Source organism: Pelodiscus sinensis, chromosome 2 (assembly GCF_049634645.1).
Source record: "Pelodiscus sinensis isolate JC-2024 chromosome 2, ASM4963464v1, whole genome shotgun sequence".
In the NCBI taxonomy this organism is placed as follows: Eukaryota; Metazoa; Chordata; order Testudines; family Trionychidae; genus Pelodiscus; species Pelodiscus sinensis.
The window spans coordinates 65316304-65336292 of record NC_134712.1 but is presented as its reverse complement, the minus strand read 5'-3'; the positions used below and the strand labels follow the sequence as shown (position 1 = coordinate 65336292).

Sequence of the window (19989 nt, the reverse complement as noted above, 5' to 3'; positions counted from 1 at the left end):
TCTCTATGCATTTCCCATTTACAAGGATAAGTGCTTACAAGAACTGGATAAACCACATTGCGAGTTGTTTACCCAAGAAAACTAATAATGTGCTGCATATTACCTAACAACAACTTGATGCAAGTTTATTATTTGTTTCCAGTACTTTCAAGTCAATTTGGTACCTTTCACAGTACTACATTCACTGAATTAAAAAATAATAATAATTTGCCCAAAACATTACACAAAATGGAGAAATATTTTACGACCATAAACTCAGGAGGTATTGCATTTTTATTGATGTTCTTTGTCACTGATGTTTATTACTCATTTTTCTCTGTTAAATGGTGTCTTCTCCTGGCTTTCTCTGTTCCATACTCCATTATACTCCCAACACAGACTTGAAACCTTGGAGTTGATTTTGATTCCACTTTCTTTTGCCACCTTCTACCTGCCCAATCCCTTCCTTCAAATCCAGACTATTAGTCCCTGTCAGTTCTTCCTTACAACATCTCTAAAATCTCCTTTCTTTATCTCCGTTTCTGACTTTGAAACTTTTCTTCCTGCTTGTCTCTTTACATGAGGCCAGACAATTGAAAATGCTGGCACTAAAATAATCTTCCTGCTCACAGTGATGCTTTCATCCCGGCTTAGCCTTCACTGGCTTCTCTTCATTTTTGGTGTCAAATTCAGACTTCTCACCCTTCGATGTTCTGCATAACTCTGTCTTTGCTTCTTCATTTCAAGATTTATTTTTTTCCTACTTCCTGACCTACCAGCCCTCATGTCTGAGTGTCTCTTCTTATCTTCTTCTCCATCTCCTCGTCATGTCTTCTTTCATGTCACTCCCATTACACTTGGAACTCCTTTCTTGTAGTTTGAGACAGTCTTGCTGACTTCCAGTGTTCATTGTTTTACACTTATCGAATCAGTGTTCTTCAGATTTGACTTGGTTTGATTACATTGTGACGAGGCTGACCAGATAGCAAGTGGGAAAAATAAAAATGAGGGAGAGGAGTAATAGTTGCTATATAAGTCAAAGCCCCTAATATCTGGGTGTCTGGTGACACTAAACAAACTCAAAACAATTTTTCAATAGTTATTTAAGTGAAGCATGTTGAAGACTGACAAATCTGGCAAGAATGCAGGCAGGAAGGAAGGCAGGCAAAAAGGAAGGAAGGCATTCACAATTTTACTTCAAATACTCATGGCTTTTTAACTTCAGAACTGATTTTTTAGCTTAAGCTTTTGATCTGAAAGAACTATACAGCACAAGAAATGCCATTTTTTTCCAAGTTATCTAAATGCAAACTTTGTAACATAAAAGGGAAAGTCTATTTTGTCCATACTTGAATACCCCAAAAATGATTGAACTAATTTGTCTCAAACTTTATAAAAAATCACTTTGGGACTAAAGGAAATGCAGGAAAACAATGTTTTGAGAAATGTACGAGCCACTACAGAGAGCAGCATTAGAATAGTCTCCTAATAACATGTCAAGTCTGTTACCATACCAGTTCAAAAATGGCTTACTTTTTGCGATTCTAATGTTGTCAGTGGTCCACGTCCATCATAAGATGGCGCAAAAGGTGACCAAAAATAATAAAAGTTCAGATGTTATTACTTTATCACTGTCAAATGTATATTGCCATCTTAGTAGTACAGTTGTTCCAAGTATGCATGGAAAAATTCAATTGGAGGCAAGTATCCACTGACCTATATTTAGTAAATTAATACCTGCACTTTTTCTTATTGAAAGGTTTCCTTTATGGTATGAAGAATAGCATTATCCCTTCCATGAGCTAAAATAAAATTACCACAGGTGTCAATCAATGAGTGTCACAGTACAAGGAGGTCAAGAGTTGAGTTCAGTAAGACATTTTCTTTTACTGCTTTATCATCATTTCCAGAAATCCTGCCAGCAGTGATGCTGCTATCCCGAAGGAAATTGTTAACATTAAGGTTACAATGAGTACTGTGGCCACAGCTACAGTTAGTGGCTATCAGTCTATGATCCTGATCTGGCAAACATGTATACATTAATCACTTTATGCATCTGAGTAGCCATGCTGCATTAGGGACTACACCTGGAATACTTAAATTCCCAGCATATTTTTTACATACAATATTTGCCTGGCATGTTTCAGGTATATCTTACAATATTAGTTCAATCAAGGAAATAAAATGACAGAGGAAATTGGAAAAAAGTGGAAGAGGAATCATGACTGAAATGTCTCCATGCCATAATGTTTGCATTTATCACTTGCCAGACAGTAAAATTTTTGCTATGTGAAATAATATCATCAGCCTGATCTGACAATAATTTGGGCAATTTGAGTCATTACAATAAAAAATGTTGAAAAAGCTTATCTCATATGCAGACTGAGTGAAAAAATATAAGTTATTCTTCATCTTAAATTCATCTGCTATTAGCTAGAATCCTAAACTAGTGGAAATGACCATTTTGAAATGTTGATGATAAAGTTATTCTGAATACTGTTGCATTTGGAATGATGACGTATAGTATGTGGAGAGAAAAGACAAACAATTAGCCCAGGTCTATGCTAGAGAGTTAATTTGAAATAACCTCCCTTATTTCTAGGGCTAGGACAAGAAGCAATGAGATTAAATTGCAGCAAGGGAGGATTAGGTTGGATATTAGGAAAAACTTCCTAACTGTCAGGGTGGTTAAACATTGGAATAAATTGCCTAGGGAAGTTGTGGAATCTCCATCTCTGGAGATATTTAAGAGCAGGTTAGATAGACATCTATCAGGGGATGGTCTAGAGACAGTGGTTCCCAAACTTTTTGGCATCACGCCCCCCTTTTTGATTTTTGAAAAACCCTCATGCTCCCCACCCAAAAAAGGCAGCAAAACTTGTTGAGCAAAAAAAAAAAAAAAATGGAACTGAGCGGGGAGGCTGGGGGGAGGCTGAGCTTGATGGGGGGAGGCTGGGTCGCCTCACGCCCCACCTGGAATTTCTTCACTGGCACGCTCCTCAGTTTGGGAACCCGTGGTCTAGAAGTTACTGGATCCTGCCATGAGGGCAGGGGACTGGACTCGATGACCTCTCAAGGTCCCTTTCCGTTCTAGTGTTCTATGATTCAGTGATTCAATTTTGAAATAATAAGTGGAGCATTCACACTACCAAGCCCATTACTTCAAAATACCAGGCTGTTATTTTGAAATCTGTACTCCTGCTTTCCTTGGGGAATAACATTTATTTCAAAATTATTATTTCGCAATAGCTTCAGACTCTCCAGTGCTGCTATTTCGAAATAACTACTCCCCAGAGTAATTATAAGTAATTACTCCCCAGTGCTTCCTGGGAATCTAAGTTGAGGTAGCACATCCACAATAACAGAGCCTGCCTCAGACTAATTTTGAGGCTTCCTCATAGTGTGGAAACACTATTTCGATTTTGTAATTTCAGGAGTTATTAAATCAATTTTAGTTTTCAGAATAGTTTCCTAGTATAGACCTGCCCTTACAGAGCTGTGGCTTCTAGTTTCTTCCATTTTAATCACATCGGCTATAGCTTCTCCATCTTTCCAAACAAGTTAAGGTGTCAAAATCAATTTAGTCTTTCCAACAAAACTCTCTGCAACACTTTTAAATGTATATAGTGTGCAAAACTGACAAATAATGTTGACCTCTAGAATTTGAGTTAGCAAGTCATCCATGCAGTTAATTCTCTTCTGAGGTAAATTGGAGTTCCACATGCAAAGTACTTGCAAGAAAGGGACCATAATGACTTTCACTGATGACTTGAGACCAAAGAGAATTGCTAATCCCACATATAAAAATCATGAGGCAGTCACCCCAAATAATTAGATTTTAAAGAATGATACAGTTTGGCTTCTCTGGGTTTTCCTACAGAATTGTAGGATTGTAAGGAACTTCAATAGTTCATCTAGTCCAGTTCTTTGCACTCATGGCAGAACAAGGTATTCTCTTTCTCTCTCTCTGGGATCCCAGAAATCGAATACGATTTCCCCTTGGATGCCTCTAACTGATGAGTGTGTAGATGAGAAATTAGGCCACTACTTTTTTTCCACAAAAACCCTTTGTACAAAAAGTGCATAAATTATGCAAATGAGGTGTGGTGATCTGCTAATTGGTGCCTCATTTGCATAGTCACTGCCAGCAAAACCGGCAGTGTAGATGAAACCAAAGTAATGGGAACTGTTCTTGATAGTGGTCCTCCAGATTACCCGATCCTACAGCTACCTCTTCCAGGTGTCAGCGTTAATGTTGCATTTTACCAAGGTGTTCTTAAGGACGTCTCTGTAAATGCTTCCTCTGCCTGCCATGAGACCTCATCCCGGTCCTCAGCTGAGTGTAGAAAATCTGTTTAGGCAAATGTTGACACTTTGGCTATCCACCAAAGTATTATCAAGACCATTCCTAACAGGTATATTGAATCATTATGATGCACTTGAATCACCTTTCAAGCTTTTCTGACACAAATCATAGGAGCTAGATACTTATTTGTAAACAATAACTTAGTTTCTCATATGATCACTAGATTCCAGGAGCTGGGACTTTAAGAAAAACACCAGCTGACACAAGGTGCATGATGAAATCTCAAGAGTTAGCAAAACACTGAATTGTTATGGCCTGAAAAGTTATAAACTAGGTATCTAAGCCCTGGCTTTCATCACTTCACTGCTTAGTCTTTAATGGTTAAGCTGCTTTTATATTGGTCTTTGATGGGGGCTTTCATAAGTTCACTTTCCTCTGTATGAAAGCATTTTATCTCCCTTGTTTCAACTTTTCAGTCCATGACCTCAAGACCTGGGGTTTTTTATTTGACTTTAGAACATATTAAAAATATCATTTATAAAGCTGCTTGAAGGTTTCAAGCATGTATTTTCCAAAAGGTCAGTTTAGTAGCAAGGGCTAACCTAGTTTTTCCAACAATTCTCTATTAATTAATACTCCTAAATCATGTTGCCCTTTTCTAGACCTTTATCTATCCATTTGATGCCTTCATATTAGATACAGTAGTCTAAACTCAATTTATCAATTCCCTTTTGTAATGTTAAAATAATGCCTAGTGACTTGCATTCAATGGTTTTACTTAAGGTGTATTTCCAGTATTTCCTCTTTTCTTTAGTGACATCCTGAATCTCTACTCTGTTATAACTGTTTTATGCTGACATAACACTGAAATCAGTGGAGTTCTATTGGAATGTAACTGCTGCACTAGACTGAGGACTCAGGCCTATCAGGCTCTAATTATGATTGTTTTATGACTGACATATTATGGCAGTGTGAAAAATGTCGCAATTTTCAATGTTATGTTATTGCCCCTTTGCTGACTGCCAGGAGCATGCCAAGAAGAGAAGCTAATGGTGCAAAAATTTAGGATACCTCCTAGTGTAAGTTATTTATTTGATAGTGGTGGTGTGCAAACTTGTCCAATTGCACCTCACCCTTTACCATTAACAAGATGGTGCTCTCCCTGTTAATGCTCTCCCTCCATTACAGTATTGCACAGCCAAGGGCTCCTCAGCACTGGAGTGCTAAATAGCAAAGATAGCAGGGCTAACAGCAGAGCTGGGGTGGAACTGGGGGTAGGAGAGGACCTGGGGCTAAAAGCGGGAGCTTGTCTGGGGCAGAGAGGGAATGCGGGCAGAGTTGGGCTTGGGATGGTGCCAGGGGAGCAGAACTGGGTAGAGGAGCAGAACTGGGGCTGGGCATAGAGCAGGGCTGGGTGTGGAGTGGGTCTGGAAGCAGGTCTGACCTGGAGGCAGAGCAGAACTGGGGACTGAACGCATTGGGGAAGGATTGAGGCTGGTAGCAGTGCCGGTCTGGGGGCAGAATGGGGCTGGAAGCATGGTGCTCCCTTCCTACTTTCCATGGAAGTGGGCCAAGCCCCATCCCCACCCTCCAAATGTTTTTCTGCTCTCCATTAGGGAGCCTGAGCTAGTTTGAGGACCACTGATTTATAGTATGGAAATAAACCCTGTTTACCTTGAACAGACATGGCCAAATCAACAGCAAAACAACACACAGGCAATTTTACTTATGGAAATTGCCTCTAAGGTGCCCTAATATCTAGCCTGTAGTTAAAAACAGTTTCCTTTTCTGGCTCTGGGTTTCCGGTGTTCAATCAACTACCACAGTATTGTGTCTCTCCCTGGATCCATACCTGATACCCTGTCTCAGTCACGTGACCCTCATTGTTTTCAATACTGAGCATGCACTAGCTCCATTGGCTTGAGCATTAACTTTTCCCTTTGATCCAGCTGCTCCATATCACATAGGAGCTCCATGAGTAGATCTGATTATACTCCGTGTCCACTGGAGCTGGTGTTGGTGAGAATCTCCATCTGGACAAAAGGATGTTTGCTATTCACATCTGTATGGAATTGCTCTAGTCATCTCTTGTTGGAATCTTTGAATGAGATCCTTTCTCCTTGACACTTTCTATGAAGTCCTTTCTATAAAGTACATCATATCAGTTAATAAAAACATGTATTCCATTATTAACTTTATTATATTTACTGAGCATTGTTAGTATGTACAAAACCCAGAGTAAGACAGGGCCTCTGCCTCAAGTGTTTAGATGGTGAAATGAAGATCTACTACAAAGAAATGAAAAGAGATTTTTTTTTTGGCTTTACATCATGGCTTTGTCTACACTGTGAGTTTTTGTGGCAGAAAATATGCTAGTGAGGGACTCATTAGAATGAGTCATGACATCATTCGTGTATTTTCTGCTGATTCTTTTTGCTCAAGGGGTTTTGCACAAAAACCACCCAAAACCTGGGAGGCATAAGGATCTTGTGCAAAAACGGATTTTGTGAAGGCTTGGGGGCAGGGGAGTGTGCAAAGTCTCCTCCCGCTCCTTGCAGGGCAGGGGCAGGGCAGAGGAAACTTTGCATGCTCTCCCCACCCCCGGGTCCTGATTGGCCTGGGGGTGGGAGAATGGCAGGGATTCCGTGGGCCAGATCAACATGCTTGGCAAGCTGAATCCAGCCCATATCCAGCCAAATCCCCTTTTGCCCATCACTGGTCTTAGGGCTGAATCCTACCACTTTAACTATGTGTAAAACCTTCCTCCACAAATGGCTTGGGTGATCTGCTTACTCAATATAAACATTAGTGGCAGAATCTAACCCATAGATGCTCTTTTGGAAATTTGACACCAAAAACATTGTGTACAGCACTGATCACGGTAGCTCTTTAGTAGTTTCTTTTTTTTCTGTATAGTGGTCTACCATTAAGTTCTGCCCTCATCATCTGAAGAGTTCCCTGTTATTTCAACAGGAGTATTTTCTATTTTATTATTGCTAATCTGTAAACAGCATGAATATATGATGAGCTATCATATTAAAATCATTTTGAAATAGAACTTAATTATGCCTACAGCTTCACTTCTGTCGTCTGCTGCATGTTATTTATAAAAAAACAATTCCAACAAGTTCCTTTAATAAAATACATTTCTTCTGGAAACATAATGACTAGGTTTTTTTTCAAGTTGTACAAAATTTCTCAATTATGTATTTGTCTGGATGATGTCTTATAATTCAGCCACTAAGTGTGCCTAGTCTGAGTAAATATGGTGGGAGAGTTGCAAGGAAAGACATGATGTTGCAGGAAGTAGTGATTGTAATTCAGGAGGTGGCATTCTTCCCTTTGAGCCAGTACTGAACCAATGTCCTAGGTTAGAATTATTAATAATATTTGAGAATATTAACATTACTATGGTGAACAAAAAACACTAATTTAATTATAAATTCCTTCATTAAATCCAAAGGTTGCATGGTACTTACACAATTGCACTAAACATGCCTAAGAAGCCTAAATAATAAGTAATTTTGTACATTGAGACAGCAGCTAAAACACAGAAAGCATTTAATTGGCTTACCGAGAGGTGTTCAGAGCCATATTACAGTAGTTGGCTCCAATGTAGTCAGGAAGATATTGTCAATGACCTTATTAAGAACTAATTTCTATATATACGTCAGGAAACAAGTGATATCACTGCTCTGTACTGATTTCAGTTAAAAACTAATCGGAGACAATTTATCCTTATTACCATTTTTAATCCAGGTAAGATTTACAATTTACTTCCTTCCCACGGCATTTCCCCACCTCTCCAATTTACTGCCCAACACTTTACCAAATGGATACACAGGCTACAACATTGGTATGTGGGATGGGAAGTTTCATGCTGTCTCATTTTAGACAGTCTCTTCATCTTATTTAAAAACATTTTCAGCCACCCCTATCTGCCAAACATCTCCTATTTAGAAATTTTCCCTTATTTCATTAGTTATTCTTTGAGCCAGACATCCTTTCTACTTCATTCCTTCTGGTCTTATGATTTCTTATTTTCTAGGGATTTCTTCTTCTTACTAGTCAAGGCCTTCCTTTACCACACAAATACTTCCTTAACATAAATGTAAACCGACCTGAATTCTATAATTTCAGATTTATCCTACACCCTATTTGGAGGTAGAGTGTTGTAGGCACTGTTTGGCTTAGACTCCAGTTCAAGTTTATTAAAATTCCAATGGTACTTTTTGCAAGAGTTACAGGTGCTATCTTAAGTGTTGTGGCCATACTCTAATTCAATTAATCACACATTTTATCTACCTAAATTCCCTCTTCAGCTGCAAACGCAAGTTAGTATTCTTACATTCCTGTCCTAAATTCTTCTGCATTGTTAAAGAACCACTGCATTTCATGATGGGAGCAGTAGAGCCAGTGGTGGTGTACATGACTGTGTGTGTTTTGGGATCCTTTTTCATGAAAAGTTCTATATTAATGTCACATTATTATCAGAAGTAAGAGTAGAGGTTTAATAATAGTAATATCTTTAATACGTATAGGGGAAAAATGAGTCCTGTGACACCTTACAGACTAACAGATTATTCAGGTTTAAGCTTTTGTGGGTAAAACCCACTTCATCAGATGAATTGAAGTGACATTTACAGAGGCATGGTTTTATATATATATAAGGATAACAAAAGAAAGAGGATACTTGTGTAAATGAGTATAATCAAGTCAAGGTGGAAGTGGCTCATTCACAGCAGTTGATGTGGAAATGTGGATAGCAAGAAAGAGGAAATTGTCTTTGTAATGCCTTAAGCAGTTAAGATCCTTATTCAGACCCAAGTTGATAGTACAGAATTTGCAAATAAATTCCAGTTTTGCTGTCTCCCTTTGTAATCAGGTTTTGAAATTCTTTTGTAAAAGGATGGCTACTCTTACATCCATTGGTCAATGCCCAGAGAGGTTAAAGTGTTCTCCTGCAGGTTTACATGTGTTACAATTCCTTTATGCCTGATTTGTGTCCAGTTATCTTTTGTCGCAGAGACTGTCCAATTTGGCCAGTATATATAGCAGAAGGATTTTGCTGGAACTTGATGATATAGATCACGTTAGAGGATATGAAGGCAGATGAGCCCATGATGTTTTGGATTATGTGGTTAGGTCCTGAGAAGCATCACTTGTATAGATATGTGGACAGAGTTGGCAATGGGGTTTGTTCCAGGATAGGTTCCTAGGTTTCTGTGCTGTGTTGTGTGGCTGCTGGTATTTGCTTCAGGTTGAGTATTTAGTACCACGGTCAAAGTAGTTTGTTATATGTTCCTGGTTTCTCCTTTGTCCCTTTCTTAAAGGCTGTGGTTAAAAGTGTATTCCTGTGCTCCACCAGTACCTTTCTTCTTTCCAAAGAGCTATTAAAAAATCCCTATTACTGGAACAGTAATCTCTCCTGTTGTCTACTAGATAGCAGCACTAATGACCAGCTGTGATTAGAATAGAAAAACTGCATGGAAAAATTCCACTGAGATGTAATTAGGAACAAAAAACATTATATAGAAAACCTCTCATAACTGAAAAGGGTAGCAGATTATAATAGTATGTAATTGGTGGATATAATGATTTTGAAACAAAAGTTTTAGTACTATTAGGATAATTATCATAATACTGATGCACTTCAAAGTACGTAAATAAAATAACTCCAAAGACCTACTGTAAACAGAGTTTACCACCTTTAACTGGTCATGGTCAAGCTTGTTTCCTAGTACAGACAATGTGCATATGCCTGTATGTGTGCACACCTGTTTGAGGTCTCATACAGTGGCATTATCATGCTTTTTGGTCAAATCCCAAAATTATCATCACATTTTTTTCTTTCTCTTCTTCTCCTGTCTCATCAGCAGGGACTACATATGTGGTTTTTGTTTGTTTTGCTGTTGTGGGAAGGCTAAATCAAATAAAAGTGAATTTCGCATTTGCCGTGAAAATGCTGAGATTCATGATCACTCTGATTCTTCTTGGGCTGCAATTCTGTGATTTACCTGTGCTGATTTCATTCTTGTTGATGACGGTTCCATGTTTCCCATGAAACATAGTTCTTTGCCTGAGTTCATGAGCATGTCGAGTGAAATAGTCCTCATGGAACTCAGGAAAAGGTTTTGAAAATAGGATTGAAACTTTGAATTTGGCCTGCTACTCAGCAGGGAGCCAGTGAAGAAAATTGGGGAAAGCACACTTGATAACCTGTTTTGTGGAACAGTTGGGCTGCTTTGTTCAAAACAAACTACAGCTTTTTAAGATCTGTAGTCTCATGTTTAGGTACAGAGGATTACAGACTGAGTCTGGAAATTTTGATTATATGGATTGCCTTTATGCCATGGATGAATGGATGAATATATGCTATGGCTAATTATAGAATGGGAAAAGCTAACATATCCCATTCATAAGAAAGGAAATAATGCAAATGTTTGATCTATTTTTAGTGGTGGTTTATGAACTCCATGTATATACAGGATCTAAACTTGATGCCAAAGCAAATTCTAATGTATACGCCACCCTCATTGGAACGAGAGGAGATTCTGGAAAGCGAAAGCTTCACCAATCTAAGAATAATAACATCAAATTTCAGCATGGCCAGGTAAAGGAAAAAAATGTTCAAAACTGATGAATGCCAACAAATTATTTGTATAAAAAAGGTTTGTTTTTTTTCCAGTGTGTAGAGATATTTTGTATTTACACATTTATCCTGGAGCAGTTCAGTTTTCTCAGCTGTTTATTAAAAATTATGAAGGGAATTAATTTATTTGAATCTTTTGGCCTGTGCATTGTAAATGAACAATTTATATGCTCTGTTTAGTTTTGATTGGACACATAGATTGCAGGGTCATGGTAGTGCTTCTGTTCCCTGAATGTTATTCTTGGAATCAGGCTACATTCTTCTACTACCCCCAACATGCTCCCTTCTCCGGGGGTTTAGTATAGCGCTTTGCCTTTCTCGTATACATAAATAGCTTTTGCTTGTGTTTCCTCTGGAAGTCAACAATCTTGTCCATGCTCCTAGGCATCATAAGAGCAGCCATGCTGGGTCAGACCAATGGTCCATCCCAGCCCAGTATCCTGTCTGCTGACAGTGGCCAATACCAGATGCCCCATAAGGAGGTAACACAACAGTTAATCCTCATGTGTTCTCTCCGCTGTCACCCACCTCTAGAGAAACAGAAGCTAGGGACACTATTCCATCATGCAAGATCTTACATGATCAAGGCCTTTATCAATCAAATTTTGATGATTCTGTAGGTGGACATCTTCATCATAAAGGCAGTATCACTAAGAGATCTGAAGAAACTTGTGATTAGTCATGATGGAACTGGTCCAGGTAGGAATTCATTTTGTAGTGACTAATCTGTTTTGCAAGATGTTTTACAACACAATACACTTGATTTGCACAGAGAGCACCCTTCATACAAAGTGTTACAAAAGGTCTTGAAGAGAGAATAATAATAATAAAAAGACACAAGTACCGATTCCTGCAGACTAGTCGCAGTGGTGGGATTATATATAGTCTGATAGCTTGGGTAATGGACTGCAAAAGGCAAGTGGAGTTTAGTATCAAAAAACATCAGTTAACTATCAGTTGGTTTGCAAGCTGATTTTGAAAAGAGTGCTGTTTGTTGGTCTCACAAAGTACCCCAGAAGAATTCACCATGGTAACTCTTATAGAGCTGGATAAAATGATTCTTCAGAAGACAGCGAATGAAAATAAGGAACAGAAATAGAGTTAGAGCCGTGATTTGATGCCACTTTGCCATTAAGTCAACTCTCTGAGAACCATAACAACATCCTTGCTCCACAGAGGACGCAGAGAGAATCTGGCAACACTAGGCCATTTGCTTCATGTTGCTGGGCAGTGTGGAATTGTTCCTGTGCATGCCATTACATTTGCTCTCTATGGTCTTAAACAAAATGAGACTAGCCTTGATCATATCTGTGGATAAGTGAAGTGAGATCAAGATCAATGTGTAATACATTTGAATATCACTGGCATAGTATAAAAGAAAAGATGACATTTTCAAGTCTACTCTATTTGCAGAGTAGAGTCAGATTGGATCTCCTAAGCAGGAGAAATCTAGTTAATACTTATTATTGAGGATCACAGTGCATTGTCTTAGGCTCTGTGTAAATATATTGTCCTTACTCCTAAAGCTTACAATCTAATTAATGACCAGTTGAAATGAGTAAGTGTTCAAGTTGGAGGGAAGGCATGGAGGAGGAGTAGAATTATAAGAAGTTTGACAAGGTGAGTTAAATAATACCTGATATTAGACCAACATGGTGAAAGAGACAAGCTTCAAGCTACACAGAGCTTTTTGTTAGATTTCATAAAAGATATGATGTAACCCACCTTGTCAACTTCAGCTCATGTACACTTTATTTTAAAATAATAATTTCCTTCTGCTCCTAGTACTTGGCTGGAATGGGCATTGCCTGAGAAAAAAAACCAGTGCACTAGGAGATGTTCTTATAAATCAGTAGGTGACATTCTTCCATCTGAGTCAGTACTGGATCGATGCACTGCCCATTGTCCGATGGGAAATATCTTTCAGATAAATTGTGAAAATAAGGTTTTTAACATTCCTTTTGTCCTTTTTGCAAGAATGCTAGTGTTAACCATGGCCAAATTCTAAATTAGGTCATTATATTCAGCGTACCTAAATTCCTCCTGTGTTTTCAGTTGAGTAACTTATTACTAAATTCTTCTCTCTACAATGGTGGTTACTATGTATACCATATGTAGAAAGTTGCTAGGCACTTGTTTAGTATTGCTGGTAGAGAATGGCTCCTGTGTTCTACCCCAGAGAATGGTGATAGGTGAGTGGTAGTTTGAGGCAATTCAGTGATAGTAAGTGAACACTATATAAATAATCTGTAAAGTGCTTGGATTTTTCACACTTAAAGTGTTACATAAATGCAGGATATGTGATTACCTTGGGCAATAACTTGTAAGAAGTTTAGTTAAGAGTATGCTTTGGTCTCTTTATAGAAGGAAAAAGCTGAACAAAAACGTGCCCTTGAAACCAAAGCTTGAAGAAAACACAAATTTGAAAAGCTTAGTGAAGAGGTTTTTACCTCAATAGAAGAACCTCCTCTGTTCAATTTTTTTAAAGTCAGAATTAGTTACTTTAATGCTTATTCATTTCTTACGCCACACTTTGCCTTGATTTATTTCAAATGGTTTTTATTGAACTCTTTTCAAGATCGAAAGCTTATGTTTTTCAGAGACCATGTAAGGCTATTGTAAGAGAACACATGAATGAGGACGTTATATATTAATCCAATGCACTCCACATTAATAACATCATGTACTTCATTCCCAACGGGCCAAGGAATTTGGTTCTTATAATGAACCCTGGTATATTACAGAATATTGTCCTAATACCCATATGTGAACTTGAACAGAAGGAATAGAAGAGCATAGGTCGGAGTGGGAGTGATGGTAGCAGTTTACAGATGCTAGTGCACACCCATATCCAAACAAAGAATACTCAGCTGAAATCAAAATAGTCTCCTGACTATGCATAGGAGCATTATGGCTTAGAAGCAGAATGAGACTCTTGTGAGATTAACTTTTCACTTCTTTAGCTGTTTTGACCTAATGGGATCTGCTGTGGGGAAAGCAGCTAGTTTGATTTCAACTTTTCTCTTAAAGATTTTTTTTTCTCAACAACAACAACAAAATTGTAAGTAAACTTTTGTCATTTCAACCCAGGCAATGGATGGTTCCTTGAAAAGGTTGTGGTCAAATTTAAAGAGGACGATGATCAAGAAATTATGTTTCCCTGTAACAGGTATGCCATGCATGGGAAAATCAGAATTGTAGTTCATTATACTAATGAACAGCTTAAGAAAAACATTGCAGGAACAGAGCCAAACACTTTAAAAATACTTTGGTGCCAGCATAAAACCTGAGTACTGTATATGAATCTTGACCAGCTGTCTTCTAGGGTACGTCTACACTACAGCGCTAGTTCGAACTAACTTAGTTCGAATTAGTTAATTCGAACTAAGCTAGTTCGAACTAACACATCTAGAACTAAAAACTAGTTTGAATTAGCATTTTGCTAATTCGAACTAGCAAGTCCACATTGAGTGGACTCTGAACAGGGCTTAAGGATGGCCGGAAGCAGTGCCGGCAGGGCATCAGAGGAGGACTTAGAGCGAGGAGATGCAGTCTCAGGCTAGCCGAGGGCTGCGCTTAAAGGGTCCCGACCCCCACCCCGGACAGACAGTTCTCAGGGGTGCCCCGCTTACAAACCAGTCCTGGCTTGGAGTGCCCGAAGTACCCACACTGGGCACATCACACCACTCGGCCATCAGACCGGCTGCACTTGCCGCAGGCTGCCATCTGGGGAGAGGGGACAATCGGGGGGCTGCAGGAGAGCTTCCACCCCCAGAAGCCCGCAGAGCCAGCCCAGTCCTCCCCATCGGGGGCTCGTGCCCCATTCCTCCCTCACCTCCTTCCACTTACCCTTCCCTAGCCCCCCTTCTTATTGATGTACAAAATAAAGGACACGTGTGTTCAAAAATAGAAACTCTGTTTATTTAACAAAACTCGGGGAAACTGGGAAAAGGAGGTGGGAGAGGGGAAGAGAGAGGCTGGGAGAGGGGAGGGGGAAAACTGGGAGGAGGGAGCTGAAAGGGGGAAGCAAGGGAAAGGAGGGGGTGGGGAAACTGAAGGATCAGGGGTGGGGGTCTTGCCGGGCCGACCGCCTCCCAGTACGGCGAGGGAGGGGGCCTCGGTGTCCCCGGGAGGATGGGGTGGAGGGTGCGGAGGTTGAGGTGGGGGGTGTGGACATTGAGGAAGAGGTTGTGGGGGTTGAGGAGGGAGAGGTGGGAGGGGGAGCAGGAGTGGGAGGAGGGACAGCAGTTGGGGGGACAGCTGGTGCAGGATCAGCACGGGGCACCATGCTCTGCAGCAGGAGCTGCAGGTTGGTGCTCAGCCCTCGGAGCTCAGACAGCAGCTCGTGGCGGACCTGCAGGTCTTCCTGCATCCACGACCGTAGTGTGCGGTGCACGGCTTGCAGGGCCCCAACGTGCTGGTCCCAGTATTCCTGCTCCGTGCTGGAAGTCCGGAGCAGGCCGCGGGTGCGGGAGCATGTCCCAGGCGGGGTGGTGCGCCCTGCACGAGCAGCTGGTGCAGCTGTAGAGAAAGAAGAGAAGGGGTCAGTTCTCCCTGGGGACGCAGAGGATGATGCCCAGCCCCCTCCCCAACTCCACAACGTGAGGGTGACCATGTCCTGCACCGTCACAGCCGCTGTGCTTGTACAGAGGCCATGGTCAGGATGTCTGGCTCTCCCCGGGACTGGGAGCTGCCCCAAGACCGCACCCATGTCCCTGTGCCATGTATAGTGTGGCCGGGGCGGCGGGGGGGAAGGGGAGATGTCCCCTGCCTCCGTGTAGAGGGGACATGTGAAGGGAAATCATCCTGCTGGGTCCTGCCCCGGGGTCGGGAGCATGTCACGTCTCTTTGCACAAGCATGTGCCTATTGGGCAATGGCCCCTGGGTGTCACGCAGCTGGAGCCACCTGCCCAAGGGTGGCATGGCACGTGCTCGCACGTGCACAGGTGTCTGCGTGATCCGTGGAAGGCATGGCCCACGCGCGCGGTCCCTGGTCTCCCTCCCACCTCCCCCCCCCGAACTACTTAATTCAAACTACTTACCTGGTACGGTCTCCCTGGACGACGCTGCTGGCGGTGACCCTTCTGGTGTGCCCAGGTCAGGGCCCTCTGGTCCTGGCTCGATGTCCCCCGGGCTGGCATGGACCGCCTTGCCCCCCAAGACTTGGTGGAGGGCAGTGAAGTAGGGGCAGGTGGCAGCCCCTGCAGTGGCGCCGCCTCTTGTGGCCCTGGCGTACGCCTGGCGCAGCTTTTTAATTTTAATGCGCACCTGCTCCTGGGTGCGCCTGTGTCCCCTGGTGGCCATGGCGGCTGCTATGCGCCCATAGACGGCCGCATTCCTCCTCCTAGTGCGGAGATCATGGACGTTGGGGGCCTGCCCCCAAACCTCAATGAGGTCCATGACCTCCGCACTAGTCCAGGAGGCCACGCACCGTCTACGGCCCCTGGCTGGCCCCTGGGTGCTGGGGGACTGGGCAGGGGACGTGTCACTCGCACTGGCTGCCTGGCTCATGGTGGGGCCACTGGTTCAGGGCAGAGACTCCTGGCAGGGCTGGCTGACTCTAGTGCCGTCTGGCCAGAGTCTACCCCTTTAAGGGCCCGGGGCTGGGGGAGAGGAGAAGAGTTTTCCTGGTTGTGCCCAGAGAGGCCACCAGGGGGAACCTGGGAAGGGCTAGCCTCCCACTAGTTCGAACTAAAGGGCTACACAGCCCTTAGTTCGAACTAGCTAGTTCGAAGTAGGCGTTAGTCCTCGTAAAATGAGGTTTACCTAGTTCGAACTAAGCGCTCCGTTAGTTTGAATTAAGTTCGAACTAACGGAGCGCTAGTGTAGCGCCTAGGAAAGTTAGTTCGAACTAACGTCCGTTAGTTCGAACTAACTTTGTAGTGTAGACATACCCCTAGGGAGTAAGGGGTGAACAGAATTCACTGTTCTAAGCCATGTAGAAAAGGCTGCTAAATCAGCATGGGAATGTATGGAAAAAAATCAAAAGCCAAATGTTCTGTGGGTGAAATGGTGCAATAATTTTTCCTTTGCCTTGCACATATATACCATATAAAACTAAATAACCTTTCAGTTTTCTGTTCCTTAGAAGATGTTACATTACAAGGATTAGGGTCAGCTCATTTTGCATTTCCCAGTCACTAAAGGTCATTAGAGTGAACTTACTATAATGGAAATCTTTGAAGAGAACTTTATATCTAGATGCAATTCTAGAGGATATTAAAATGTTTCTCTACTCAAGAAGCAAAGGTCAAATTTGGAAAATATCCTGCTCACAGTGACTGAACATTCTTCTGTTCCAGATATTTTGCTAGCCTAGACAACAACCTAGCCTTTAGCAATTTGTATGGTGAACCAACCACCATATAAACTTTAGATAGGCTTGCATCTGGTAGAATTAAATATGAAAAGATGTGCATTTGTGGGTATTATATCTATATCTAACAATATAAATATAAATCAGAGAAGCGTATTTTAAAATGAAGCAGATTATGCATTGCACTTCAGGCTTTCCAAATGCTTGGACTATATATTTTTTGGCTACAAAATACTTGTTCATGTCAGCTCAATCATTTTTTTGGGTGGCGGTTGTCTTACAATTTTACTTATCAATTAGAAATTCAGTCAAGAAAGGAATCATTACCTGTTTTTAAGAGAAAATTGCCCTCTAGCTTAAAAAACCTCAGTTTGCCAAAAAAAAACCCCAAAACTTGCAAATTGTTAGCTAACAACTTCCCCCTGAACACTATTATTGTAATTATTAGTTTTTTATCTATTCGGCTATTTAATTAGTTTGGTTTACATTAAAGTTGGTTGTTTGAAGAGTAGACAGATGAGACAATTGTTTCTGTAATGTCAGAGAGATTTTATGAGATTTCTCCTAAGGGAGGGATACTTGACTGAGACTGTGGACTTGCTATAAAACTGCCTTGTCAAAAAGAACTTATTAAGCACTAGAAAAAGGTTAGAGACATTATCTATAGAACTAGAGGGGCCTCTGTAATTCTTTGCCTGCAGTAACTGCTACCAATGAACCAAATTTCCTGTCTATTTTTAAAAATGGTTAGTGATCTTCTGCTTCCTTGGAGGCAATCAGAAGAGAATTCACAAAGGTTAATCAAGGTATTTATGGCAACAATAGTTTGAACATAATGGAGTCTACTCTTCTCTCTGTACACAGATTTATTTACACAGTTACTTTGTATATGGAGAGTAGACTGGATTGCAGTTGTTTAGATTTAAATAAAGGATGCACCAAAAGGGAGCCACTAACTTGGAAGCGTATAATAGTTACCAATATTTTAAAATAAAAGTACCCATTTAAAGGCTTTAAAAGGTTCTAATATGAGGTAGGGGGATCGATTTAAGAAGTATGTAGGTCTATTTTTTTAGTATGCCGAGTTTAGAGTTAAGTCCCTCAAATCTGGTAATATACAGTGAAGGGCAAAACAGAGGAGAAATTCATCTTCCTGGATGCCCTCCACAGAAGCTCTAGAAGCTGCATAGAGCTTCTTAGCATCTAAGAAACCAGTCAATACTTACTAGTTACTATCAGGTGTAGTGCTAACTACCATGAGTAATCTCATTGCCTGGTAGTAATATAGTAGGTCAAATGATCTGTGGTGAAAATTGGCACAATTTCACTGAATGAGTGGAGCTGTGCCAATTCATATCAGAAGGGAACTTGTCCCAGTAAGTGTTTACAAGACTTAGCTTGACAAGAGATACACAAAAATGTTGGTGAAAGGAGGGGAAATAATCTGGAGATTCTTTATAATAAGATTAATTGCTAACTACCATAATTCTCATTATCTTTTTACAATGAAAGATGGTTAGATGAATATCAGGATGATGGGAAGACTGAGCGAGAGCTAATTGCTAAAAGTAAGTATTCCAGTATAGAGAATTTGCATTATAAAAACATTCTACATATTAAATGACTAGTTATGGCTGATAATGTTAGTTTCTTGTGAATGTGATTATAACTTTAGACATCTTTGTTTTCTGATAAAGCTAAAGACAACTTTTTTGTTTGTTTATTCTAGAAAAGGATAATTTGCAGAAGGCATCCACCAAAGGTGAGAAACACTTTACATTCTCCTCCCAGAATGTTGACTTTAAAGCTAAATTCAGTTTCAGTATACTATGAACAAATAAATGAAGAAAATGAGTTCCTCGCACAGTAATAATTTGTGTAACATATTAAGTACTTGAGAAAATGCATAGAAATTGGCTGATGATGATCCATAAAGGTGGTGTGTCAAGTTTTTTTCAAATGAATTGAGCAAAGGAGATACAGGCAGTCCCCGGGTTACGTACAAGATAGGGACTGTAGGTTTGTTCTTAAGTTGAATCTGTATGTAAGTCGGAACTGGCGTCAGCTGCTGCTGAAACTGATCAGTTTCAACCGCGGCTGAATCTGGACGCCAGTTCTGACTTACATACAGATTCAACTTAAGAAACCCAGGAGTCCCCAAGTCAGCTGCTGCTGAAACTGATCAGCGGCTGATTTCAGGAAGCCTGGGGCAGAGCAACTCTGCCTCGGGCTTCCTGTAGTCAGCCGCTGGTCAGTTTCAGCAGCGGCTGACTTGGGGACGCCTGGGGCAGAGCAGCTGGGGTGCTGCTGGGTTGCTCCAGTAGCGCGGCTCCTCGGCGCTACTGGAGCAACCCAGCAGCACCCCAGCTGCTCTGCCCCAGGCGTCCCCAAGTCAGCCGCTGCTGAAACTGACCAGCAGCGGCTGAATCAGGACGCCTGGGGCAGAGCAGCTGGGGTGCTGCTGGGTTGGTCCGGAGCGGTGCTGCGGGACCAACCAGGCAGCCCCCAGCTGCTCTACTCCAGGGGTAGGCAAGAAAAGCCTGGTCTGCTGGGGGGGGGGGGGGGACCCACTGCACACCCCCCCCAGCAGACCAGGGAGATGGGGGTGGCGGGACCGCCCAAGTCCTCCACGGCTTTGCTCCGTCTCCACCTGGGAGATGCGGAGCAAAACCGCAGAGCACGTGGACAGCGGGACAGTCCAGGCGCGCCGCGGCTGTCCCACTGCTGGCGTGCTCT

General features: G+C 41.5%; 1 protein-coding gene across 6 annotated transcripts in view; it reads left to right on the top strand.

Annotated features, from left to right (window-relative positions):
* The window catches only part of RP1 (RP1 axonemal microtubule associated), a 334459-nt gene that overhangs the window by 170395 nt on the left and 144075 nt on the right, over positions 1-19989 (top strand). For all 6 annotated transcript variants that reach the window (XM_075920698.1, XM_075920699.1, XM_075920700.1 and 3 more), the window contains 5 exons: positions 10744-10898; positions 11558-11636; positions 14028-14106; positions 18766-18821; positions 18983-19015. In XM_075920698.1, the coding sequence (XP_075776813.1) occupies positions 10744-10898; positions 11558-11636; positions 14028-14106; positions 18766-18821; positions 18983-19015 (402 nt within the window). The remainder of the gene's footprint in view (positions 1-10743; positions 10899-11557; positions 11637-14027; positions 14107-18765; positions 18822-18982; positions 19016-19989) is intronic.